The sequence below is a fragment of the Schistocerca gregaria genome, chromosome 1 (genome assembly GCF_023897955.1).
Source record: "Schistocerca gregaria isolate iqSchGreg1 chromosome 1, iqSchGreg1.2, whole genome shotgun sequence".
Classification (NCBI taxonomy): domain Eukaryota; kingdom Metazoa; phylum Arthropoda; class Insecta; order Orthoptera; family Acrididae; genus Schistocerca; species Schistocerca gregaria.
This window is the reverse complement of record NC_064920.1, coordinates 664,363,934-664,384,792: the sequence shown is the minus strand read 5'-3', so window position 1 is coordinate 664,384,792 and position 20,859 is coordinate 664,363,934. Positions and strand designations below refer to the sequence as shown.

At 39.9% G+C, this 20,859-nt stretch overlaps 1 protein-coding gene across 3 annotated transcripts in view; it reads right to left on the bottom strand.

Moving 5' to 3' along the window:
- The window catches only part of LOC126362137 (solute carrier organic anion transporter family member 74D-like), a 348,252-nt gene that overhangs the window by 17,796 nt on the left and 309,597 nt on the right, over positions 1-20,859 (bottom strand). For all 3 annotated transcript variants that reach the window (XM_050007854.1, XM_050007855.1, XM_050007856.1), the window contains 3 exons: positions 7,581-7,745; positions 7,104-7,229; positions 1,989-2,052 (listed from right to left, as the gene is read on the bottom strand). In XM_050007854.1, coding sequence (XP_049863811.1) covers positions 1,989-2,052; positions 7,104-7,229; positions 7,581-7,745 — 355 coding nt within the window. The remainder of the gene's footprint in view (positions 1-1,988; positions 2,053-7,103; positions 7,230-7,580; positions 7,746-20,859) is intronic.

The window sequence follows — 20,859 nt, the reverse complement described above, 5'->3', positions numbered from 1 at the left end:
ATGCACTGTTTTTTGGATCAGAATGTACTTTCTCATTGTTGATTACATTATTAATAAAGTGTAAATTTTCTAATATTAGTATTTCCACAATTTTTTTCTTTAGCTCAAGTCTCCATTGTTTATAAAATTTCTAACAGCAAATAACACAAACATTTCTCATCTATCGTGCTTTTACACCCCACACATACTTTCTGACTATTCAAATAACAAGCAAGTGCATACCAGCAGACTGTTTACAGTGTGAAAATGTGATCATCCAATTGACATACATGTTTTTTTCATCTCATACAGGATCAAAAGTTCCAATGATTTTGGTCATTGTATATTTGATTTCTTTTCCGTCTCCACAAAATCTTTCCTTAGGGTAACTGTTTTAATTTTAGAATGTGTTGATCTCTATAAACCCACTACTAATTTCTATCCCCTGTCTAGTTAAAGCATATCACTCCTACACTGAAGTGCCAAAGAAAATGGTATAGACATGGGCCCTCAAATACAGAGATATGTAAACTGGCAGAATACATCACTGCGGTCGGCAACGCCTGTGTAAGACAGATGTTTGGCACAGTTGTTAGAGTGATTACTGCTGCTACAATTGGGGGCTATCAAGATTTAAGTGAGTTTGAATGTGGTGTTATAGTCGGCACATGAGCGATGGGACACAACCATCTCTGAGGTAGCCTTGAACTGGTGATTTTGCCACACGCCCTTTTCATGAGAGTACCGTGAATATCAGGAATCTGCTAATATATCAAATCTCTCAATAGCTGCAGCCGGAAAAAGATCCTGCAAGAGTGGGACCAATGACAATTGAAGAGAATCATGCAACATGACAGAAGTGCAACCCTTCTGCAAATTGCTGCAGATTTCAATGCTAGGCCATCATCAAGTGTCAGCGTATCAACCATTCAACAAAACATCATCGATATGGGCCATCAGAGCCAAAGGCCCACTTGTGTACCCTTGATGACCGCATGACACAATGCCTTATGCCTCACCTGGGTCTGCCATCAGTGACATGGGACTGATGATGACTGGTAATATGTTGCCTGATCAGATGAGTCTCATTACAAATTGTATAGAGTGGATGGACATGTACCGGTATGGAGACAACCTCATGGACTCTGCATGTCATCAGGGGACTGTTCAAGTTGGTGGAGGCTCTGTAACGGTATGAGGCATGTGCAGTTGTAGTGATTGTAGTGATATGAGAGCCCTGATATGTCTAGATATGACTCTGATGGGTGACACATACGTAAGAATCCTGTCTGATCACTTGCATCCATTCATGTCTACTGTGCATTCTGACAGACATGGCCAATTCCAGCAGGACAATGCGACACCCCACACATCCAGAATTGCTACATAGTGGCTCCAGGAACATTGTTCTGAGTTTAAACACTTCCCCTGGCCACCAAAATCCCCAGACTCGAACACTACTGGGAATACATGCAATGCCGTGCAACATGTTGTTCAGAAGAGATCTCCACCTCCTCATATACTGAGGGATTTATGGACAGCCCTGCAGGATTCATAGTGTCAGTTCCCTCCAGAACTACTTCAAACATTAGCAGAATACATGCCATGTTGTGCTGTGGCACTTGTGTGTGCTCACAGGGGCCTTACACGATATTAGGAAGCTTGTACCAGTTTCTTTGGCTCTTCAGTGTACATCTGTATTCTAAACTGAAGTCTTGCTTTGTTTGGTTAGATAAAGTTGCTTATTTGCTCCCCACCAGGTCTAGTACAGTACATCTGCTATTAACATTTTGACTACTATCAACCATGCATTAGTATGATAAATCATACAGCATTTTCACTGTTGTTGGTAAAGAGTGAAATATTTACCAATGTTACTCTGTTTCTTTGACAAACAAAACCAAACCAAAATTAAATATTAGTCTGAGAAATACAAATCAAAAATTCTGTTGTAGCACATTCATAGATAAATGTTAACACTTTAGATACCATTAAATTTTCCTTCTTACCTTCCTATTTCAAGTCCAGCAAAATCATCCATTGGACAGCCAATAAACATTAATATCCCCATACCTGTCAGAAATAAAAAGAAATAGATAACATGTATATAGCTATAAGTATAAGAAATTCATTTCTTCATCTTACAGTTAATTAATTATACAGAAATATAACATCAGAGATTGAGCTTTGCTTCTCTAATAAGAGCTGCTATGTTTGTAATATCGACAATATATTACTAACCACATTTGCGAATTTCCTCTCCTTTTGAACAGTCTAAATCTGTATTGATACTGTGTTTCTGTCAGGTAAATCTATTAATGATCACTAATTGACCATTTAGCTCTCACACTTCATGAAGGAAAGGTACCAGTGTGCAGAAAGTTAGGGAAAACCTTTCCAATGCAGATTCATCACACAGAGGATGTTGTGAGAAAGCAAACCAAAGACAGCTACACTTTTCTATCCCCTGCTAATGTTTCTGTGTGATCTGATACCCTACCAGACAGGATTGATGGAGGGCTGCTCATTTTGTACTGTTGCAAAATGGGCAAGGCAGTGCTACAGGCATGATATGTGATTTGGAGTGGCAATCATTAAAGCAAAGGTGCTTTGATATCTTTTCACATAATTGCAATCATCATCTGTCTCCTCTGAATTTAAAAATATGTTATTAAATCCCACCTACACTATGTGATCAAAAGTTTCTGGACACCACCAAAAACATGTTTTTTATATTAGGTGCCTTGTGATGCCACCTACTGCCAAGTACCGCATCTCAGCAACCTCAGTAGTCATTAGACATCATGAGAGAGAAGAACTGGGTGCTCCACAGAACTCACGGACTTTCAACATAGTCAGGTGATTGGGTGTCACTTGTGTCATACATCCTTGCACAAGATTTCCACATTCCTAAACATCCCTAGGTCCACTGTTTCTAATGTGATAGTGAAGTGGCAACATGAAAGGACATGTACAGCACAAAAGCGTACAGGCTGACCTCATCTGTTGACCGACAGAGACTGCCAACAGTTGTAGAGGGTCACAATGTGTAATAGGCTGACATCTATTCAGGCCATCACACAGGAATTGCAAACTGCATCAGTATCCACCGCAAGTACTATGATAGTTCAGCAGGAGGTCAGAAAAATAGGGTTTCATGGTCGAACGGCTGCTCATAAGCCACACATCATGCCAGTAAATGCCAAACAACATCTTGCTTGGTGTAAAGACCGCTAACATTGGATGATTTGACAGGCTAAGGTGGTCTAACACCATACTGAATTCCAGCATATTGTTTGGAGTGACGAATCACAATGTGGCAATCTGATGGCAGGGTGTGGGTATGGTGAATGCTGGGTGAACGTCATCTGCCAGTGGGTGTGGTGCCAACAGTAAAATTCGCAGATAGTGGTGTTATGGTGTGGTCGTGTTTCTCCTGGAGGGGCTTGCAACCCTTGTTGTTTTGCATGACACTGTCACAGCACAGGACTACATTGATGTCTTAAGCACCTTCTTGCTTCCCACTTTTGAAGAGCAATCTGGGGATAGCGACTGCATCTTTCAACACGATCAAGCATCTGTTCATAATGCACGACCTGTGGCGGAGTGGTTACATGACAATAACATCCCTGTAATGGACTGTCCTGCACAGAGTCCTGACCTGAATCATATAAAACACCTTTGGAATGTTTTGGAATACTGACTTCATGTCAGGCCTCACCAACCGACATCAATACCTCTCCTCAGTGCAGCACTCTGTGAAGAATGGGCTGCCATTCCCCAAGAAACCTTCCAGCAGGTGACTGAATGTATGCCTGTGAGAGTGGAAGCTGTCATCGAGGCTAAAGGTGGGCCAACACCATAATGAATTCCAGAATTACTGATGAGAGGCACCATGAACTTCTAATTCATTTTCCGCCAGGTGTCCAGATACTTTTGGTCACATAGTATACATAGGGAGAAATCATAATAGTAGGAAATTAAGGCACATAACATCTTGTGTGATAAGATTTAGGTGTTATTTTTCACACTGCTGTTCAAGAGTGGAACAGTTGAGAAATAGTGTGGGAGTAGTGGGCACTTGGATATGAATTGTAGAATAATGATCTAGATGTAGATTAGGTGGCTGAACCTTCACTTGGTGTCCCCCAGCCAACCATGTCACATGACTTTGCTTTTTACTGAATCAGTCAATTAGCTTTTATACTTGAAGTAGAAAGCAATACTATGAGAGCTACTATACATTTTATTGTCAAAGATATATAGGATGTATATCATGTTAGGAAGAGCAACTGTGACACTCTGCTGGGTATGCTCAAATTTCTCTAATTTTACAGGCATAATAATTACATGAGTTGTATAAGGGAGGAAGTAATATGATTGTTAATGCATCTTATTGCATGACTCTAAGAATATGCTGAGCAATTCTTTATGTGATGCAGAGCATCTTTTCTATTGCATCTGCCACTGGATACTGCTGAACATTTCTCAGATGTTTCTACATTCCCCAAAAACAAACCATAGCCGATACAGGGAGCTATATTAATCTTTTTTAACTCTTGAATCAACCCAACTTGTTAAGGATTCCACATCTTTCACTGATACTCGAGAATGAGATAGACAGGTAACTTATTTTGTAGGCAGTTCTATGTTAGTGAAAATATCACTTCATTACCCTAATGCAACCAATTTTTATATACATACATACTCCAAGAATAATCTCAGACAGATACTTTCATTATATAACAAATCATGTATGTACATTATTACCAATAATGGTTTTACAACACTTCCTCACACTAGACTCTTATCTGAGAGATACCCTTTGAAAACAATGAACCAAGTTATGTTCGATAAGTAGGCCTCCAAGCAAATCATATATGTGGCCTAACATTTAATAAGAACTTCATCTGTGTACCAGATAGCAGTGTGGAACTATTATAAAAAAGTTTCTGGAAATCAGGAAAAAGTAACCAACCATAATTGCAAGAAACATCCCATAGCGTAACACCACCTCCTCCACACTTTACTGTCGGCACTACAAATGATTTCAGGCAACATTCTTCAGCCATTTGCCAAACCCAAACTATCTCATGGGATTACTACAGGGTATAGCACAAATCATTTCTTCAAATCATGGTTTTCCAGTCATTAACTGTCCAGTGGTGTCACTTTTTACACCACCTTAAGTGTTGCTTGGCATTGACTAAAGAAGTGTGCTGCTGGACCATTGTACCACATTCTTTTTAACTTCTGACACATATTAATTGTGTGAAGTGAACTGTCGGTAGCACTTTGAAACTCACAAGTGATTCCTTCTACTGATTTCATGTGGCTTTTAATAACTCCCACCCCCACAAATGCTTGACACTCTCTGTCTGTCAATACATGAAATCTTGATTTAGCTGTGGCAGTTCCTTCAAATTTCTACTTGACAATCACATCGACAGGCAGACAGCTTTAGAAGGGTTGAAACATCCCTAAGTTTTCTTTTTTTTTTTTTTTTTTTTTTTTTCCATCACTCTACTGACTGGTTTGATGCGGCCCGCCACGAATTCCTTTCCTGTGCTAACCTCTTCATCTCAGAGTAGCAACCAACGTCCTCAATTATTTGCTTGACGTATTCCAATCTCTGTCTTCCTCTACAGTTTTTGCCCTCTACAGCTCCCTCTAGTACCATGGAAGTCATTCCCTCATGTCTTAGCAGACGTCCTATCATCCTGTCCCTTCACCTTATCAGTGTTTTCCACATATTACTTTCTTCTCCGATTCTGCGTAGAACCTCCTCATTCCTTACCTTATCAGTTCACCTAATTTTCAACATTCGTCTATAGCACCACATCTCAAATGCTTCAATTCTCTTCTGTTCCGGTTTTCCCACAGTCCATGTTTCACTACCATACAATGCTGTACTCCAGACGTACATCCTCAGAAATTTCTTCCTCAAATTAAGGCCGGTATTTGATATTAGTAGACTTCTCTTGGCCAGAAATGCCATTTTTGCCATAGCGAGTCTGCTTTTGATGTCCTCCTTGCTCTGTCCGTCATTGGTTATTTTACTGCCTAGGTAGCAGAATTCCTTAACTTCATTGACTTCGTGACCATCAATCCTGATGTTAAGTTTCTCGCTGTTCTCATTTCTACTACTTCTCATTACCTTCATCTTTCTCCGATTTACTCTCAAACCATACTGTGTACTCATTAGACTGTTCATTCCATTCAGCAGATCATTTAATTCTTTTTCACTTTCACTCAGGATAGCAATGTCATCAGCGAATCATATCATTGATATCCTTTCACCTTGTACTTTAATTCCACTCCTGAATATTTCTTTTATCCAAGGGATTTGCTGCTAAGGTAACATTTGATGACTAGTCCACATTCAAAGTCACTGAAGTTACCTGACCAACTCATTCTGCTGTTAGTGTGTCTCTACTGACATCACAATACTTCCTGTCTCCTTTTGTATTGGCAGGTCTGCCCCTTGTGACAGTGGGTGGCCAGTTCTGTATCACATACGGGTGTCTGGATACTTTTGATCAGATAGTGTAATTTAGCAAGCATGCTTAATATGGGTCTGTGCAACTGTCCACAAATCTTTGTTAAAAACTTCATACAATCATCTTCTGATGGATCATGAGGTGATAGCTGTTACTGTATGTATATGTAGTAGATATGAGTCTTTCAGCTGTATTTAAGGTCTTATTTTCATTACTACGGATTTTGGTGTTCCATTACCCTATCTTGAGGCCACTCTATGACACCAGGTGGTGGTCATATGGATACCAAGTAATCATTATTATAGACAAATGTAAGAAATTTATATTCACTATGCTGAACCTTCAATGCTGTTCATGGTGTGAACAGTGGCAGTACATCAACTGGTTTGTTGGCAGAAAGTAGAAAGAGCCCATCACAGCTAGAAGTTATTTTATTTTTTTTTTATTTTTTTTTTTTAAGTACCGTGATATGTAGAAGAGTTACTGCTTCTCTTTTACTGATGTCTGGTGTTGGAGTGTGCATTACCTGTTTAAGTAAATCTAATGTGTCTGATTCCAGCAGTGCATTTAAAACAGAGAAAAAGCTATTACTATATTTGTTTCATTACTCGTTTTAGTACCTACCTATGGCATAAACAATGGCAGTGAATGCTATCCAAGCAGCAACGAACCTTGCATTTGGCTTTATGCGAAGTATGAATACACCGCTGATGATAATACCAAGCCCCATCACAAGGATTCCTCCAAGACCTAAAACATATTGCACTGTTAAGTATACTATATTCTAATACACTAGAAAACCACATTAAAAAATCAAAGTTGTATTAAGTATATTGTACAGCAAACTGAAATTAGTAAAGTAAACAAATGTGCAACACTATTATAGATTTGTCGAAAGAAGATTCCAAACACCCAGCAGCACCGTTGCTGGCTTTCAACTGCAAAGCACAAATTACTGCATTTGAAAACAGTAGTCATCTAATGAGCTATGGTTGAGACAGGTGCACGAGGGAGCCATACCCCCATTGTGCAATTGTCAGGGATCTTCTTTCTCTGACTCTACTATAGTATTCATAGTTGAGACCTTAATCATTTTCCTACCTGATATCATGTTTGCAGTGTGTGCTGCTAACCTGAACTGGCTCTCAAGATATTTTGGCAGAAAGGTGTAGAGACCAGCAATTGGCAAAATATGCAGCACACTACTTGCTGTGCGGAACATCAGTATATCATTCTTCAGCAGTCGCTTCACAGCCTTTGGAAAGTCTGTATGCAAAATGAAATAATGCAGTGGTGATGTTTCCTATATTTGCCCAAGTTATTTATGGTGCTCGTGAAACAAAACTATGAAATAAAATATTGTCATGTAATTGTGATGAAACTTCTTTACTAAAACATAATAGTACAATGATAAACTTACACAGATAAATCAAAATTGAAAGCTCAAATGAAAATAAAGGTGGCCAAAGTTTCTAATAATGAACTCTGACATGTGAGTAATGGTAACGCCCAGAAGTAAATCGCAAAATGAATAATAATAATAATAATAATAATAATAATAATAATAATAATAATAATAATAATACCTCTAATAATTCTCAGATCATGATAAGTGAGGTTTGTTATTACCAAGCAGAAAAGGAGTGTAACAGAAGGCAGATAATGAATTACAGAAGGTTGTACTTTTGTCCCTTTTGCTTGTCATGACTAGTGATAAGACTGATATTCTTTCCTATACCAGCTTTTACATCTTAACTTTTTCTCCTAGTACCTTCTCTCTGCTCTTCCAAGCATATTTATATCCTTTTGAGCTTCTGTCATAATAAGCAGTACCCTACTCTATTTCTGTGTCTCAATAACTCAAAGGTGATTTATAACATTTATTCAAGCAAGCTACTGACTTCCATTGGATACATTTTACAAAACATTGCCTATAACATAAAATACAGGAATGCGTTGTTGCTACCATTGATTATGGAAGGCTTGTTGCTATGGTGGATGAGGGAGAGAACGGATGCACTGTAGCCAGATTTACATCCCCCTCCCTCCCCCCCTCCTACCCATATGATGTCATGCAGCTTTGCCAGATTTACACCACCACTCCTAGCTCACTTCCACATCCAAGATGACGATTTGTCCTAGAGACTCCATCTATGTCATTTCCATGAGAGTCCTGTAGTGCAATCAATCTAGAATGTTCACAGTTAAAGTCCTGTCATGTTTAGTCAACAGGATGTGCAGCTTGTGAAAGAAAAGAAAAGGATCATTTGGTATAAAACCACACTGACTGATATAAATGCATTCTCCAGAAAACTTACAGTTGATGACATAAAAGATCCAGATTATGAGCCTATGATGTGTTTCTGGTAGGAATTTAATATCCCTAACTTAGGGGAATATGCAAGGCTTTACTCTGACACAGGCATACACCTCTTTGCAAATGTATCTGAACAATTCCAGGGTATAGTCCTGGCAACACATATGCTAGATGTTGCCTACTACTACACCACATCTTGGCTATTGTGGGATGCAATGCTCAAAACCACATGTGCTGAACTCCAGATTTTAACTGATGTCAACTTGCTGTTTTTGGAGTGTGAGGCTCATGCTGGACTTTGGCAATGTGTTCAAAGACACACCAAAGAAAATAACCCACAGATGTATGTATTGTTAGACAAAACATCCATCCATTTACATTACATCCTGTACTTTGTGGTGAAGGATTAAGGTGGAATGAGCCTGGCTGGTGTTGTGCAAGCATGGGCTTATAATTGATAGTTCCATTATTGAACAATATATTATTTGGATATCAAGTCTCTGAACTCCAATTCAATTTCAAGAATAATAATTTCAGGAATCTACTGACATAAGAGACTGAAACAATATGCCAACCCAACAGAAATACAATAAACTTATCCCACAATGAGCAAAAATAATACACAATAGGACTTATGCTAAAATATGTCCATTCATTACATAAATACAATAATTTTGTTTGCATCTCAAATGACTGCAAAAGAGGGCTCCAGAATAAAAGGGCAACTTGTTTCCACCCCTGATTAACTTTTCCAGTGGGTATCAAACAAAAGAATGATCCAGCTTCTGACCATTAATGACTTTAGAAGGGCTCACTGAAATAAATCAGGACAGTCTGCTGGTTCACTGTAATTATCTACTATCTGATACAATCAAAACTTGGCTCCTACAGAAACACAACCACACAGAACTACAACTACTACACCGACTACAATAAAATGCAGATAAGTGAAAGATGCAATAACAGAAAATTAGGTAATCAAAAGACACAATAACTTATTGCTAGTCCACAGCCATCTAACAGTGGCCTTGCCATATTTACAATTATACAATCAAAATATTACACTCTGTACCAACACAGCCTCATTGTGCAAACCACATGGAAGGAGTCCTGGTAGAATCATACTAATCAACATCCTTATCATGCTTTCATGAAACAACAAACCTACTTCACTTATTCTGCTTCACACTGTCACATTATGATCTAGTTAGGCTAATGTTGATGACTACCACTGCTTGCCAATACCAAATGTGGCCCACGAAAGGATATGCCATTTTGTGTTCTGCACTGTACTGCTGTAATGAAAGTCTCAACTATATTTCCTCACTGATGTCTTTCCCTGGAAGCTGACAAGATGACGCCATCTTTCACCCAATTTGACATTGTGCATGTTACAACCTGCCATACCCAATGCTGACTGTTCTGCATTGCTTCTGTTTTCATGCTTATTGCACTTCCTTGGCACTCTCCTATCCAGTGTTGCCACTTCCTCTCCATATAGCAGCCTGACGTATTCCCTATCACTTTTGGAGCTCAGTTCGCGATGACATTGGCTCCACCATTTGCCAGCACATGCTGCCTCTGATGTGATTTCAATGCTTGTACTGTCTTGCTTGACTAGCTGGTTGGGTGGGAATACCAATGTGCTGCAAAATTTTAATTTCCTTGCATAACTTGGATATTAACAATTTATATACCTCGCTTAGCAGCAATTTTTACAAATTGGTGGGTTTTGATGGTTCATGGCTGACTCATCAGAGAAAGATTTTTGTACGTTAATTATAAATGCGATTTTTGAAAAGATGATGGAAAATATTAGAAAACATCATAACATTAAATTAGTTGTTTGATGGTCATAGGGAGGCAGAAAAAGTGATTGCCAAGTCAAATTTTAAATAAGCTACAATCTTCCATGAAGAATTTGTCACTCTGGAGATGACAAATATTTATACATTTTATGAACCATGTTCATGTTGATATGTGTTTATTGGATCTGTTAATCTTCACATGTACCATTTTTATTTTGAGTTTGCAAAATCCCATTTTGAAGACCTGAAGTTGCATTGTATGGATGTAGACAGTTTCAATTACTTGGTGAAGAGCTGTGACCCATATGAAGTGATAAGGTGTCATCTTGAAGCATTTAACAAGTTCAGATATGAAGCTGATAATCCATATGACATAATGCTAGCTAATAATGTTATCAGTTTGATGTAAAATGTGGCAAATTAGTCATAGAGTGTGGAGTCTGTAGATCTACAAACTAAAATTTTCACACACTACACAGAATCAGGCGCCAGATACTTTTAGGCTGGGTAAAGGTGTACAAAGTGCTGCCACATGAACTTTTATAAGAGGACAAGCTGAAAAATAATGCCTCCAAATTTTTTTCTGTTCTCAGTATTGGTTGAGGTATTACATATCACCTATATTTCACAGTTAACTTTTCCACTTTCGTGACACAAGTTGTGAACCTGTGCTGCTTGAGGGCTCCAAATTGCAGTGTTTAACTTGATGGGGTGTAACATAACTATGTCTGTGCATGAGGAAGAGCATGCTGCAATCAAGCTTCTAAAAGCACAAAAAGTTCCTCCAACTGAAATCCATAGAAAAATGAAAGCTGTGTATGGTGTTGATTGTATAAATATCAGTAATGTGTGATGTTGGGTTGTTTGTGCACATAATGAAGAAAACAGCAGTGCTAACTTCAAAGAGTGGACAACTGTGTACAGCAGCCTATGAGACTTATTAGAATCAGATTAATGAACTCATCAGAAAAAATCATCAGGTAACACAAATGCAGCTCTCAGGTATATGTGTATCACGAGAGCTTATACAAGCCATCACTGTAGAACTGCAGTAGAGAAGACTGTAAATGTTGGGTGCCTTGAATGCTCACTGCTAAAATGAAACAGACGAGATTGGACATCTGTCAGCAATTTCCTTTGCATTTTGAACAAGAGGGTGATGGATTTCTTAACAACATTGTAATGGGCGATGAAAGCTGGGTTCACAATTTTGATCCCAAAAGCAAGCATCAGTGGAGTTCTGCCACAAAGGATCTCCAACACAAAAAAAGTTCAAGACCATGCTATCAACAGGCAAAGTTATGCCCAAAGTGTACTGGGATATTCAAGGTGTTGTGCATTTGGAATTCCAGTCTAGAGGCATCAACATAAACTCTGCAAGGTACTGCAAGACCCTCAAAAAACTGAAAGCATGAGTTTGAAAAGTTTGTCCATGTATAGAGCACCCTCTTCCTCAGCATGACAGTGCCATACCATACATGAGTGCTGCAACATCTGTAACAGTCTGATACTTTGCGTTCACTGTAATTGATCATCTTCCATACAGTCATGACTTGGCACCATTCGAATTTCATCTGTTTCCAAAGTGTAAAGAATACTTTCGAGGACCACTTTGATAGTGATGAAGGATTGCAAGCAGAGGTGAGGTTGTGACACTGTCAACAAAATCAGACTTTCTGCACTGATAGTATCAACAAATTGGTCTCCTGTTAGGAGAAATGTGTTCAGTACTGGGGTGACTATGTTGGGAAATAAATATGTAGGCATGAATATTAAAGCATTAGGATTTTAATTAAGTTTGTGTTATTTAAAAACCTTTAAGAGTTGTCACATAAAAAATTAGGTGGCGTTACTTTTCAGCATGCCCTCGTAGAAAATTTGTCAATATAATTTGTTTTTCAAAGAAAGCTAGAAGGCAGGAAGGCACATCTTCCGGTAGAGGAGACAGGGTCATCTGTGATGTGCCTTGCCTATGAGGTGTTGTGGAAGGATGGCTGATCCCATGAGGCAATCTCCAATAATCCCTGTCCACACATTGAAGTTGAATCAGTGCTAGCAGTCTGCTGCCACCACCCATGGGGATTATCCGTAGCCCACAGTCATGTGTTGTGAAAGTGGCAGTACTGCCTCTTGTAAAGATAGCCTTACCTGTGAATAGCATAGATGACAGAAATCACAGCACCATTGTGGCCTGTATGACAAAATCGTTTCCATAGAGGCAAGTCCTTAGGTTATAAGGCTTTGTAAGTGATACATATAATGGCTGTTGTTGTGGACACTGTTTTCTGGCTTACCCCATGTTGGTGGGGCCACGTGCCTGCTGCTGGTACCAGGGTCATATTCTAAAATGTTCAACACCTGTTATTGCAAGGTATGCACGCTTCCAACTTTCATCTTTAGCCATTTTTGTAAACAAGTCTGTCTCACACAAATGAGAAAACAGTTTGAAAGAGTATATGGTGTGGTTACTGATCAGTGAGGATACTTGTACCGAATAGTTGCGCGCCCTTCTCCATTTGCCTGTCCACACGTAAAGAGCATGTCATGCTGTACCTAGTTAGTATATCGGACTATCATCTCTCATTTATACACTACACAACACATGTCCACAATAGACTGACACTTGGTCTTATTTGAGCAATTTGATGTGGAAGTGGCGTGCCATAGGACTGTATGAACATTTCAAATGATCCAACATGAAATGGTGCATTGTGGGTACCCTGTTGTGCAGCGTGCAGTGCAGGCACAGGAGAAATGCTGAGTTGATGTGCCAGCTGCTGTGATATATTTTTCATCCAATTTTAAGAAACTCTGTTCAGTGAAAAAAATTGATTCTTTCATATCTTATAGCCTGGTATCTTTGCTCAATAACGGATTGAATTTATTTTTGTCATTTGTCATACCTGCTGTGCTCCATACAATTAAGTAAATCATAGCGTGAAATTTTAAGAGTCTGCAGAGGTTAAAATGCCTTGCATAAACTTCATTTATGGCTCATTCTGAGTCATACATTAAAGTGTATAAAATATAGCTATTGAGTTGTGGAAGTGCATTGCACATATTAATATTTACGATTTCTGTGTTGGCTGCTTAGCTTTAAACTAATTGCTCCTTAGCTTTAAACTAACCCATCTGTTATTATGTAACAAAATACACTGAAGAGCCAAAGAAACTGGTACACCTGACTAATATCGTCTAGGACCCCCTTGCCGCAATATGACGTGACATGGACTTGACTATTGTCTGAAGTAGTGCTGTCCATAAATCCATAAGAGTAAGGGGGGGTGGAGATCTCTTCTGAGCAGTACATTGCAAGACATCTCAGATATGCTCAATAATGTTCATGTCTGGGGAGTTTGGTGGCTAGCAGAAGTGCTTAAACTCAGAACAATGTTTTGGAGCAACCCTGTAGCAATTCCGGACATGTGGGGTGTCGCATTGCCCTGCTGAAATTGCACAATGGACATGAATGGATGCAGATGATCAGACAGGACGCTTAGGTACATGTCCCCTGCCAGAATTGTATCTAGACGTATCAAGGACCCCATATCACTCCAACTATAGACGTCACACTCCAATACAGAGCATCCACCAACTTGAACAGTCCTCTGCTGACATGCCGGTCCACGGATTCATGAGGTTGTCTCCATATCCGTACACGTCCAAATGCTCGATACAATTTGAAATGAGACTCGTCCGACCAGGCAACATGTTTCTAGTCACCAACAGTCATGTTCGCAACTGTTCACTCATGTAAGACGACGACACCTGGATCGGAAGCAGCGGTGAAGCGGATGCCCCATAGTTCTGATGGGTGTGGGCGCCGCCCTCATGGACAACATTACTGCCCTCTTGAGAGTGGAGCTAAAACGCTAATACCCACACAACATTCCCACTTGCCTGGTGTGCTTTCAAGAATCGAAACCAACACTGTCAAAGATCGGTTATCACCAAACTTGAAGTGGGCGTACCTTCCTTGGATCGCTCTTCTACAACTTCTTTTTGCTCCTTATCCTCTAAGGGATGGTTCTTTGCCATTTGTCCCCATTTAGCAACAGCACCCTATATATACAGCATGATGTATTTGCACACTGTGTGTGTGTGTGTGTGTGTGTGTGTGTGTGTGTGTGTGCACTCAAATCAACTTCACCACCTGCATAATATTTCACAAATGTATTGGTGCACTGTGTGGCTCTGTGTACTCATATGAATCAGTTGTTAAATAGCGTCATGAAACGAGGATTTGTTGTTGGACAGCGAAAAAGACGTCAGGTCGGGTTGCTCAGCGATGGTGCTGAAAGAAATTATTGTGTGACATCAAGAAGTTATTTCAACCAACTGAGAATGTCACCAGTACAGTTCACGCTTCTTCTTAATGGAGTAAACAGTGCGATAAATATGCTGTAATACATTGTCATGAAAACGAGACAGATGGAGAGAAAATAAGTAAACTGTTTACTGTTTCAAACGTAATCGCCTTAACTGTTAGTATATAACCCAACTATGAGACAAGATGGTCAATACCTTCCTGGAAAAATGTTTGCGGTTGTCTACGGAACCATGACTGTACCCAAGAGTGAACCTCTTCGTCCGAAGCAAATCGATGGTCACGAATGTCTCTTTCAGGGCTACGAAAATATGGAAATCGCATAGAGGGTGCGTAAGGGCCTAACAGCAGTGTAGTCAAAACAACTTTGGCAACGTGTGGGTGGACCCACACGTTGGTAAGGGGATTACTTTCGAAATAATATACAGTTTACTTACTTTTTTCATTGTGTCTCTTTCTCATTGACTGCCCCAAATTCAACAATTTAGAAGTTTGTTCCAATTTTTTTGTGATGTCAAGACAATTTGTGAATGTGATGTGTTCTTGTGAGGACAGAGAATTTGATATTCAATAAAGAATTCAACTTACCAGATTTGTGTAGCTTTTCGTCCTGTACACAATCTTCCTTACAAAGGAATCTGCATAAATCTAACCACTGAAGTTTTGTCTTGGAGATGTGGATTGTTCGGCATCCAGATGTTTTACTTGGCTCGTATTTTTTATTCGTGTATGTGTTGCTAATGGAATGAGTTTTAGTGTGCAGTTCAGACATTGTTAATGCACCAATGTTCAGATCGCATAGGACGGCATCAAGTGCAGTGAGACATCGCTGTTTATTTTTGTAGTCAACATCACTAAAATTCCACAAACACCTACGTGTAGAATACACGTCCATGAAGCGAATAATTCGCTCAGTTTCCCACTTCATATTTAACGTTGCTGACATGCTAACGGCATGACATCAAGCATCAAATCACATGCATCTACTAGTTTCGTGTCACCGAAGTTGGATCTAGCCGAAACCCTTTGGTTTCGAAAGCGATTTTGCGCGCCGCGCTTCGCAATGGATAGCACACATTCGAAACGTAGTTTCGCAACCTAGTGCCATTTGCTAATCTAGCCATAGCTTGTGTTTGATTTTATTATTGAAAATACTGACGAAAACTAAATTACCCTTTTATTTCATCAGCTCTTGTGAAGAAAGTTATTACAGCATGTATCAAATAAGTTGTACGGAATCCAGCGATGCAGTAAAATTGTAAATCAGTTTAGAAATGTGAATGGGCGGAAACCGGCAGCCGACGAAACACGCTCGCTCAGATTTCACTTTTCGATGCGGCGCGGTGCTGCCTGACGCTCGTCGACGAACCGGTCACGTGATGCGTCGCTCAAGGCCAAGGTCAGTCGCGCTATACGACCTTGGTGGAGGCTTCCTGGCCGAGATGTGGGCCAGAGCCGACCAGCAGCCGGAAACTGCTTGCGAGGGCGGGGCCAGGTGTTGCGCCTGTCTAGACTCGCAGTCTGCTTTTAACTGGTGGCTGCTCTCCGTTTACGCAGTGCAGCGGGTGTTCTGTCTATAGGGCGAAACCTCTCCTTACGAGAAGTCATTCAAGCTATTCAAATTTTAAATTACTGGACTTTGAGGTACTAATAGCTAGACCCATGTTATGTTTCAGATGTGTCCACTAGACCTGCTACGTGTTCAGGCTCCTAATTGGAAAATGTTTTGTTTATTCTCAACCACTGGGCCCCTTTCGTGTTCAGGCCCCTAATTCGAAAATGTTTCGTTTATTCGCAACCACTGGACACTTTTCATTTCAAAACGTGGAAAAAAAATCGTTCAAATGGCTCTGAGCACTATGGGACTCGAATTCTGAGGTCATTAGTCCCCTACAACTTAGAACTAGTTATACCTAACTAACCTAAGGACATCACACACATCCATGCCCGAGGCAGGATTCGAACCTGCGACCGTATCGGACTCTCGGTTCCAGACTGCAGCGCCTAGAACAGCACGGCCACTTCGGCCGGCTCAAAGCGTGGATACTATTTGTTAAACGTTTGTGTGTGTGTGTGTGTGTGTGTGTGTGTGTGTGTGTCTGTCTGTCTGTCTGTCTGTGTGTGTGAGAGTGAGTGAGTGAGTGAGTGAGAGAGAGAGAGAGAGAGAGAGAGAGTTTGTTTTACAACGACGGTCTTCGACCGACGACCTTGCTTTCAGACCTCAGCTATGGATTTGAGCTACGTTCAAAACATTCCTATAAGCCAAAGACAATCATTTAACTGTAAATGAAATTCATATCTGACTGTAGAACAGAGACATTCTCATTTACAGATTAAAAGCGAAGGAGTTTCATGGGGATACTAAAAGTGGTTATAGAGGGAGGTGGGCAGGAGGGGGTGCGGGATCTACGACAAAACTTCACTTTCGGAACAATCAAATACACGACAATTGCTTCTTGTGTGATACAAGCAACCACCACTCAACCACCATTAGCTCTTATGACAGCATAATAACAAAACGTATTATTCCCATAGATGTCCTTAAGACCTTCTTGACCCCCCTCCCCTGGAATCTGGAGTACAGATTATTTATTGCTTACAGAACTCTCATATACTTCTAGAAATGATTTTCCGTGGTTCCACTAAACCTCTCGTTTAGCCAATTGCAGCGTTACGTGGCTGATCGCAGAGTCACCTAAAAAATTAAGTGCTTGTGGCGTGACACGTCTCTAAACTGACCAAAATGGCAATTTTAGAGTCATTGAACCTACGGATAAATTTCTGTTGACACTGATGTGCCTGAAGAGTAAGTAATCTTCATCGAAACCGATAATATTTACAAAAGAAAAAAGTCGTTTTGAACTCTCTGTCAATGAAATATCTTTGCCACTCATGTTAGTTTCGCGATCTTGTGGTTTCACGACAAATGCCTCTGGTTACATTTGATCCATGATACACTCTAGTTTTCTTCAGACTGACAAGGAAACTGATGCTTCGGCCAGTCTGACGGAACGGAATCTGTTTCACTGCATGGAAAGGTATACGTATTGCCGAATTTAAGTCTGCTGCTGCAGTTCGACTCAGGTTTAGAGGAAACAATGAAGTAAAGCAAAAGAGACAAAAAAATTTAAATGCAGGTTTTGTAATTCTTAGGGAGATAGGTTCATAAATCGGCCACAAGACCACACCATTTAAAGAGAGCGTCAAGATAGTCAGCCGTTCGACGTCCAAAGAAATCTTTACGTGTTGCAGCGACTGCTGTCCACTATGTAATGTGAAGGAGATTGTTATTAAACGCATTCGACAGCCATAATAATATGGCATCGAATCAAAACGACTGATTGTATCTTCCCGCATACACCGCAAGTTGGCATGCGGAATACAGATTTAGATCGTCCCTACCGTGTGAGATTCGCAAATGTTACACTTGGGAACAAATAGGACCAAGACAAGTTCTTATGGGGAAGCAACTTCACATTTCACTGGAATGAGTAAATTCAGGACGGCTGCAATATTTGCTGTTCAAAGGAAACGAATAAAATACTTATTTTCTCGATGATTCGTGTAAAAGTTTAACGTAAACTGAGATGCATAGACAGTGTAGAATTCCGTTCGCAGCAAGAATCGTTAAGAACGCATACTACCTAGTGCTGCTGTCATCTTTCATTCATATCGAGAAGGAATGCAGTTAGGTAGCTCCACATTTCATTTGGGAATCCTAGAAAAACTTAAAAAATAATTTCACTGATCTGGATTAGCACGAGTATATCCATTACGCAGCCACCTTAAATTCCATAGTGAAGTTGACTGAAGTGTGAAGTGTCGAAACAAACATTTTCGGGTGGAAGAAAATCTTCTGTGGCTGCAAAAAACAATTACTTCAACACAGGTGCGGATGCGAGGTTTGCCTGACTCCACCATTTTTAGTAGAATTTCACTGAATAATATACGGTAAATCCTCCACCGAAAGCGTTAGGGAGGAAATACAGCCCAATCAGATGGTCGTGGGCAATACAGCCATTACCACATATATGCCTTTTCTGCATTAATGCAAACGGACGCTGTTTTCAGCAACATCTCTAAAACGATATTTTTCACACGTTAGTTTGAACAGCATCTCAGAACGTCACTAGCGAAGTGTTCCTTTTTATGTCATAGAAACACTTTAAAAACCTGCATATTTCGTTTATTTACAACTTTGTGTATGTTTTTGCGTTATTAGATGTCTTATTTTCTAAAATAATTATTACATTTTTCAGAATATCGTGTATCGGAGTTGGCTGAGTGGATGATATCCGGAGGCCGTCACCAATAATAATAAAATATAGCGCGCTTCAAACTTAACGTGCAGTGCTCAGTTGAAAATTTGTGAGAAAAGTACGTACAGAAACCTTAAATTGTCGCAGGGTTGGAATACAAATAGTAACGAGAGCATTGTAGTTGTGCATGTGTTACCGGAAACAGGTGCCTGCCTCAACGCACTTCCTGTGGGGAAGCAGCCTCATGGCTCGCGACCTTCACTGCGACCAAACCGTAACGACCGTCTCTCTGCCACTAGCTCGTTTCGGCGTTCAACGACAGAGTATGATTTCGCTTCGTATTTCATCCACATTTCGTCCGTGAGATGCAAAGCAAGTGCAACAGAATCAAGTAAACAGCTCATATTAGATTATCGCGAATAATAATTATGATAGCAACAATAAACAAAGGCATGTCATCTGGCGTGGGACTCACTGGCAACCTGATGCAACTATTTTCCCAAGTGGAGTATAGTAACATCGATTTCGTTGATTTTTGGACAAAATGGCGGCTACTGGGTTTAATATGTCACCTACAGATAAGGTCCTGTGAAGAGAGTAATATTACAAAAGGGGGGAGGGTTGGGATTCGGCATAGCACGAGGTACATTCTGGAATTGATCACGTTTCTAAACAGAGAATACAAGTCTGAAGTTTCACCCAGTGGGCTTGCACTACTTCATGCAGCCATATCACACGCCTTGCTCGAAACTACGGAATTTTACACTACGCCATGAACAATGTTCACATCTCTTAACAATCAGTTGAAATGGTATAGTTGAATGGTCGATAGCGATTTCGACGCTTTTCCTTTCATTTCAATGGAGGTGGTAAGCATATGGTGAACGGAATGCTTTTACTGTGCAAAACTATGTATTTTGGGCTACAAACTGATCTTTTGTTGTGTAAATACCTGTAAATGTTTAGAAAACAAGAAGTAGCCAGTCAAATTTTATTGGCTTTCTATAGAGTCTAATAGTTTCGAACCAACAACTCATCGTCGCTTTCCAGAATATTTACAACAGCGTAGATTTCCAGCTTGCGTTATTTTATGTCCATGTCGTGTTCTCTTGTATTGGTATGCTGACTATTTTAAAACTCTCTTTTATAGGAATTCAGGATGTACTCAGAAAAATACTTTTGTAGCCTATGTTGTCTGCATTTCTACTGTGGGTGAATGTGTGCGGCTGTAGCTGGACAGTCTCAAGCCAACTTACCTTGAATAAAAACGAATGCTACATGTGGAGATTGAACATTCTGTTAGAAATTACGAGAAGGTAACTTTCATCACAGTCATTGCAAGTACCGTAAGCGATTATGCAATGACACGGAGTTATTTATATTTCTCAAAACTAACAACTTTCAGCCATTTTAATTAAAACATGTTATTGCTTTAAATGTGCAATAGATAAAAATGGCGCTTATCTAGCATACACAAGAAGTATCGTTCATATTACAGTGCGCAGGCATTCGGTAGGTTTATATCTTTAAATAACGAAAACAAAGATTGAAAATTGTCATCAATAAAAATCCTGGGAATAAATGGACATTAACACGGCTTCCAGGATTTATTCTAGACATAATAGCTCTTAAAGGTATTACCATTGCTCCCGACGTAACGATTTTTTGC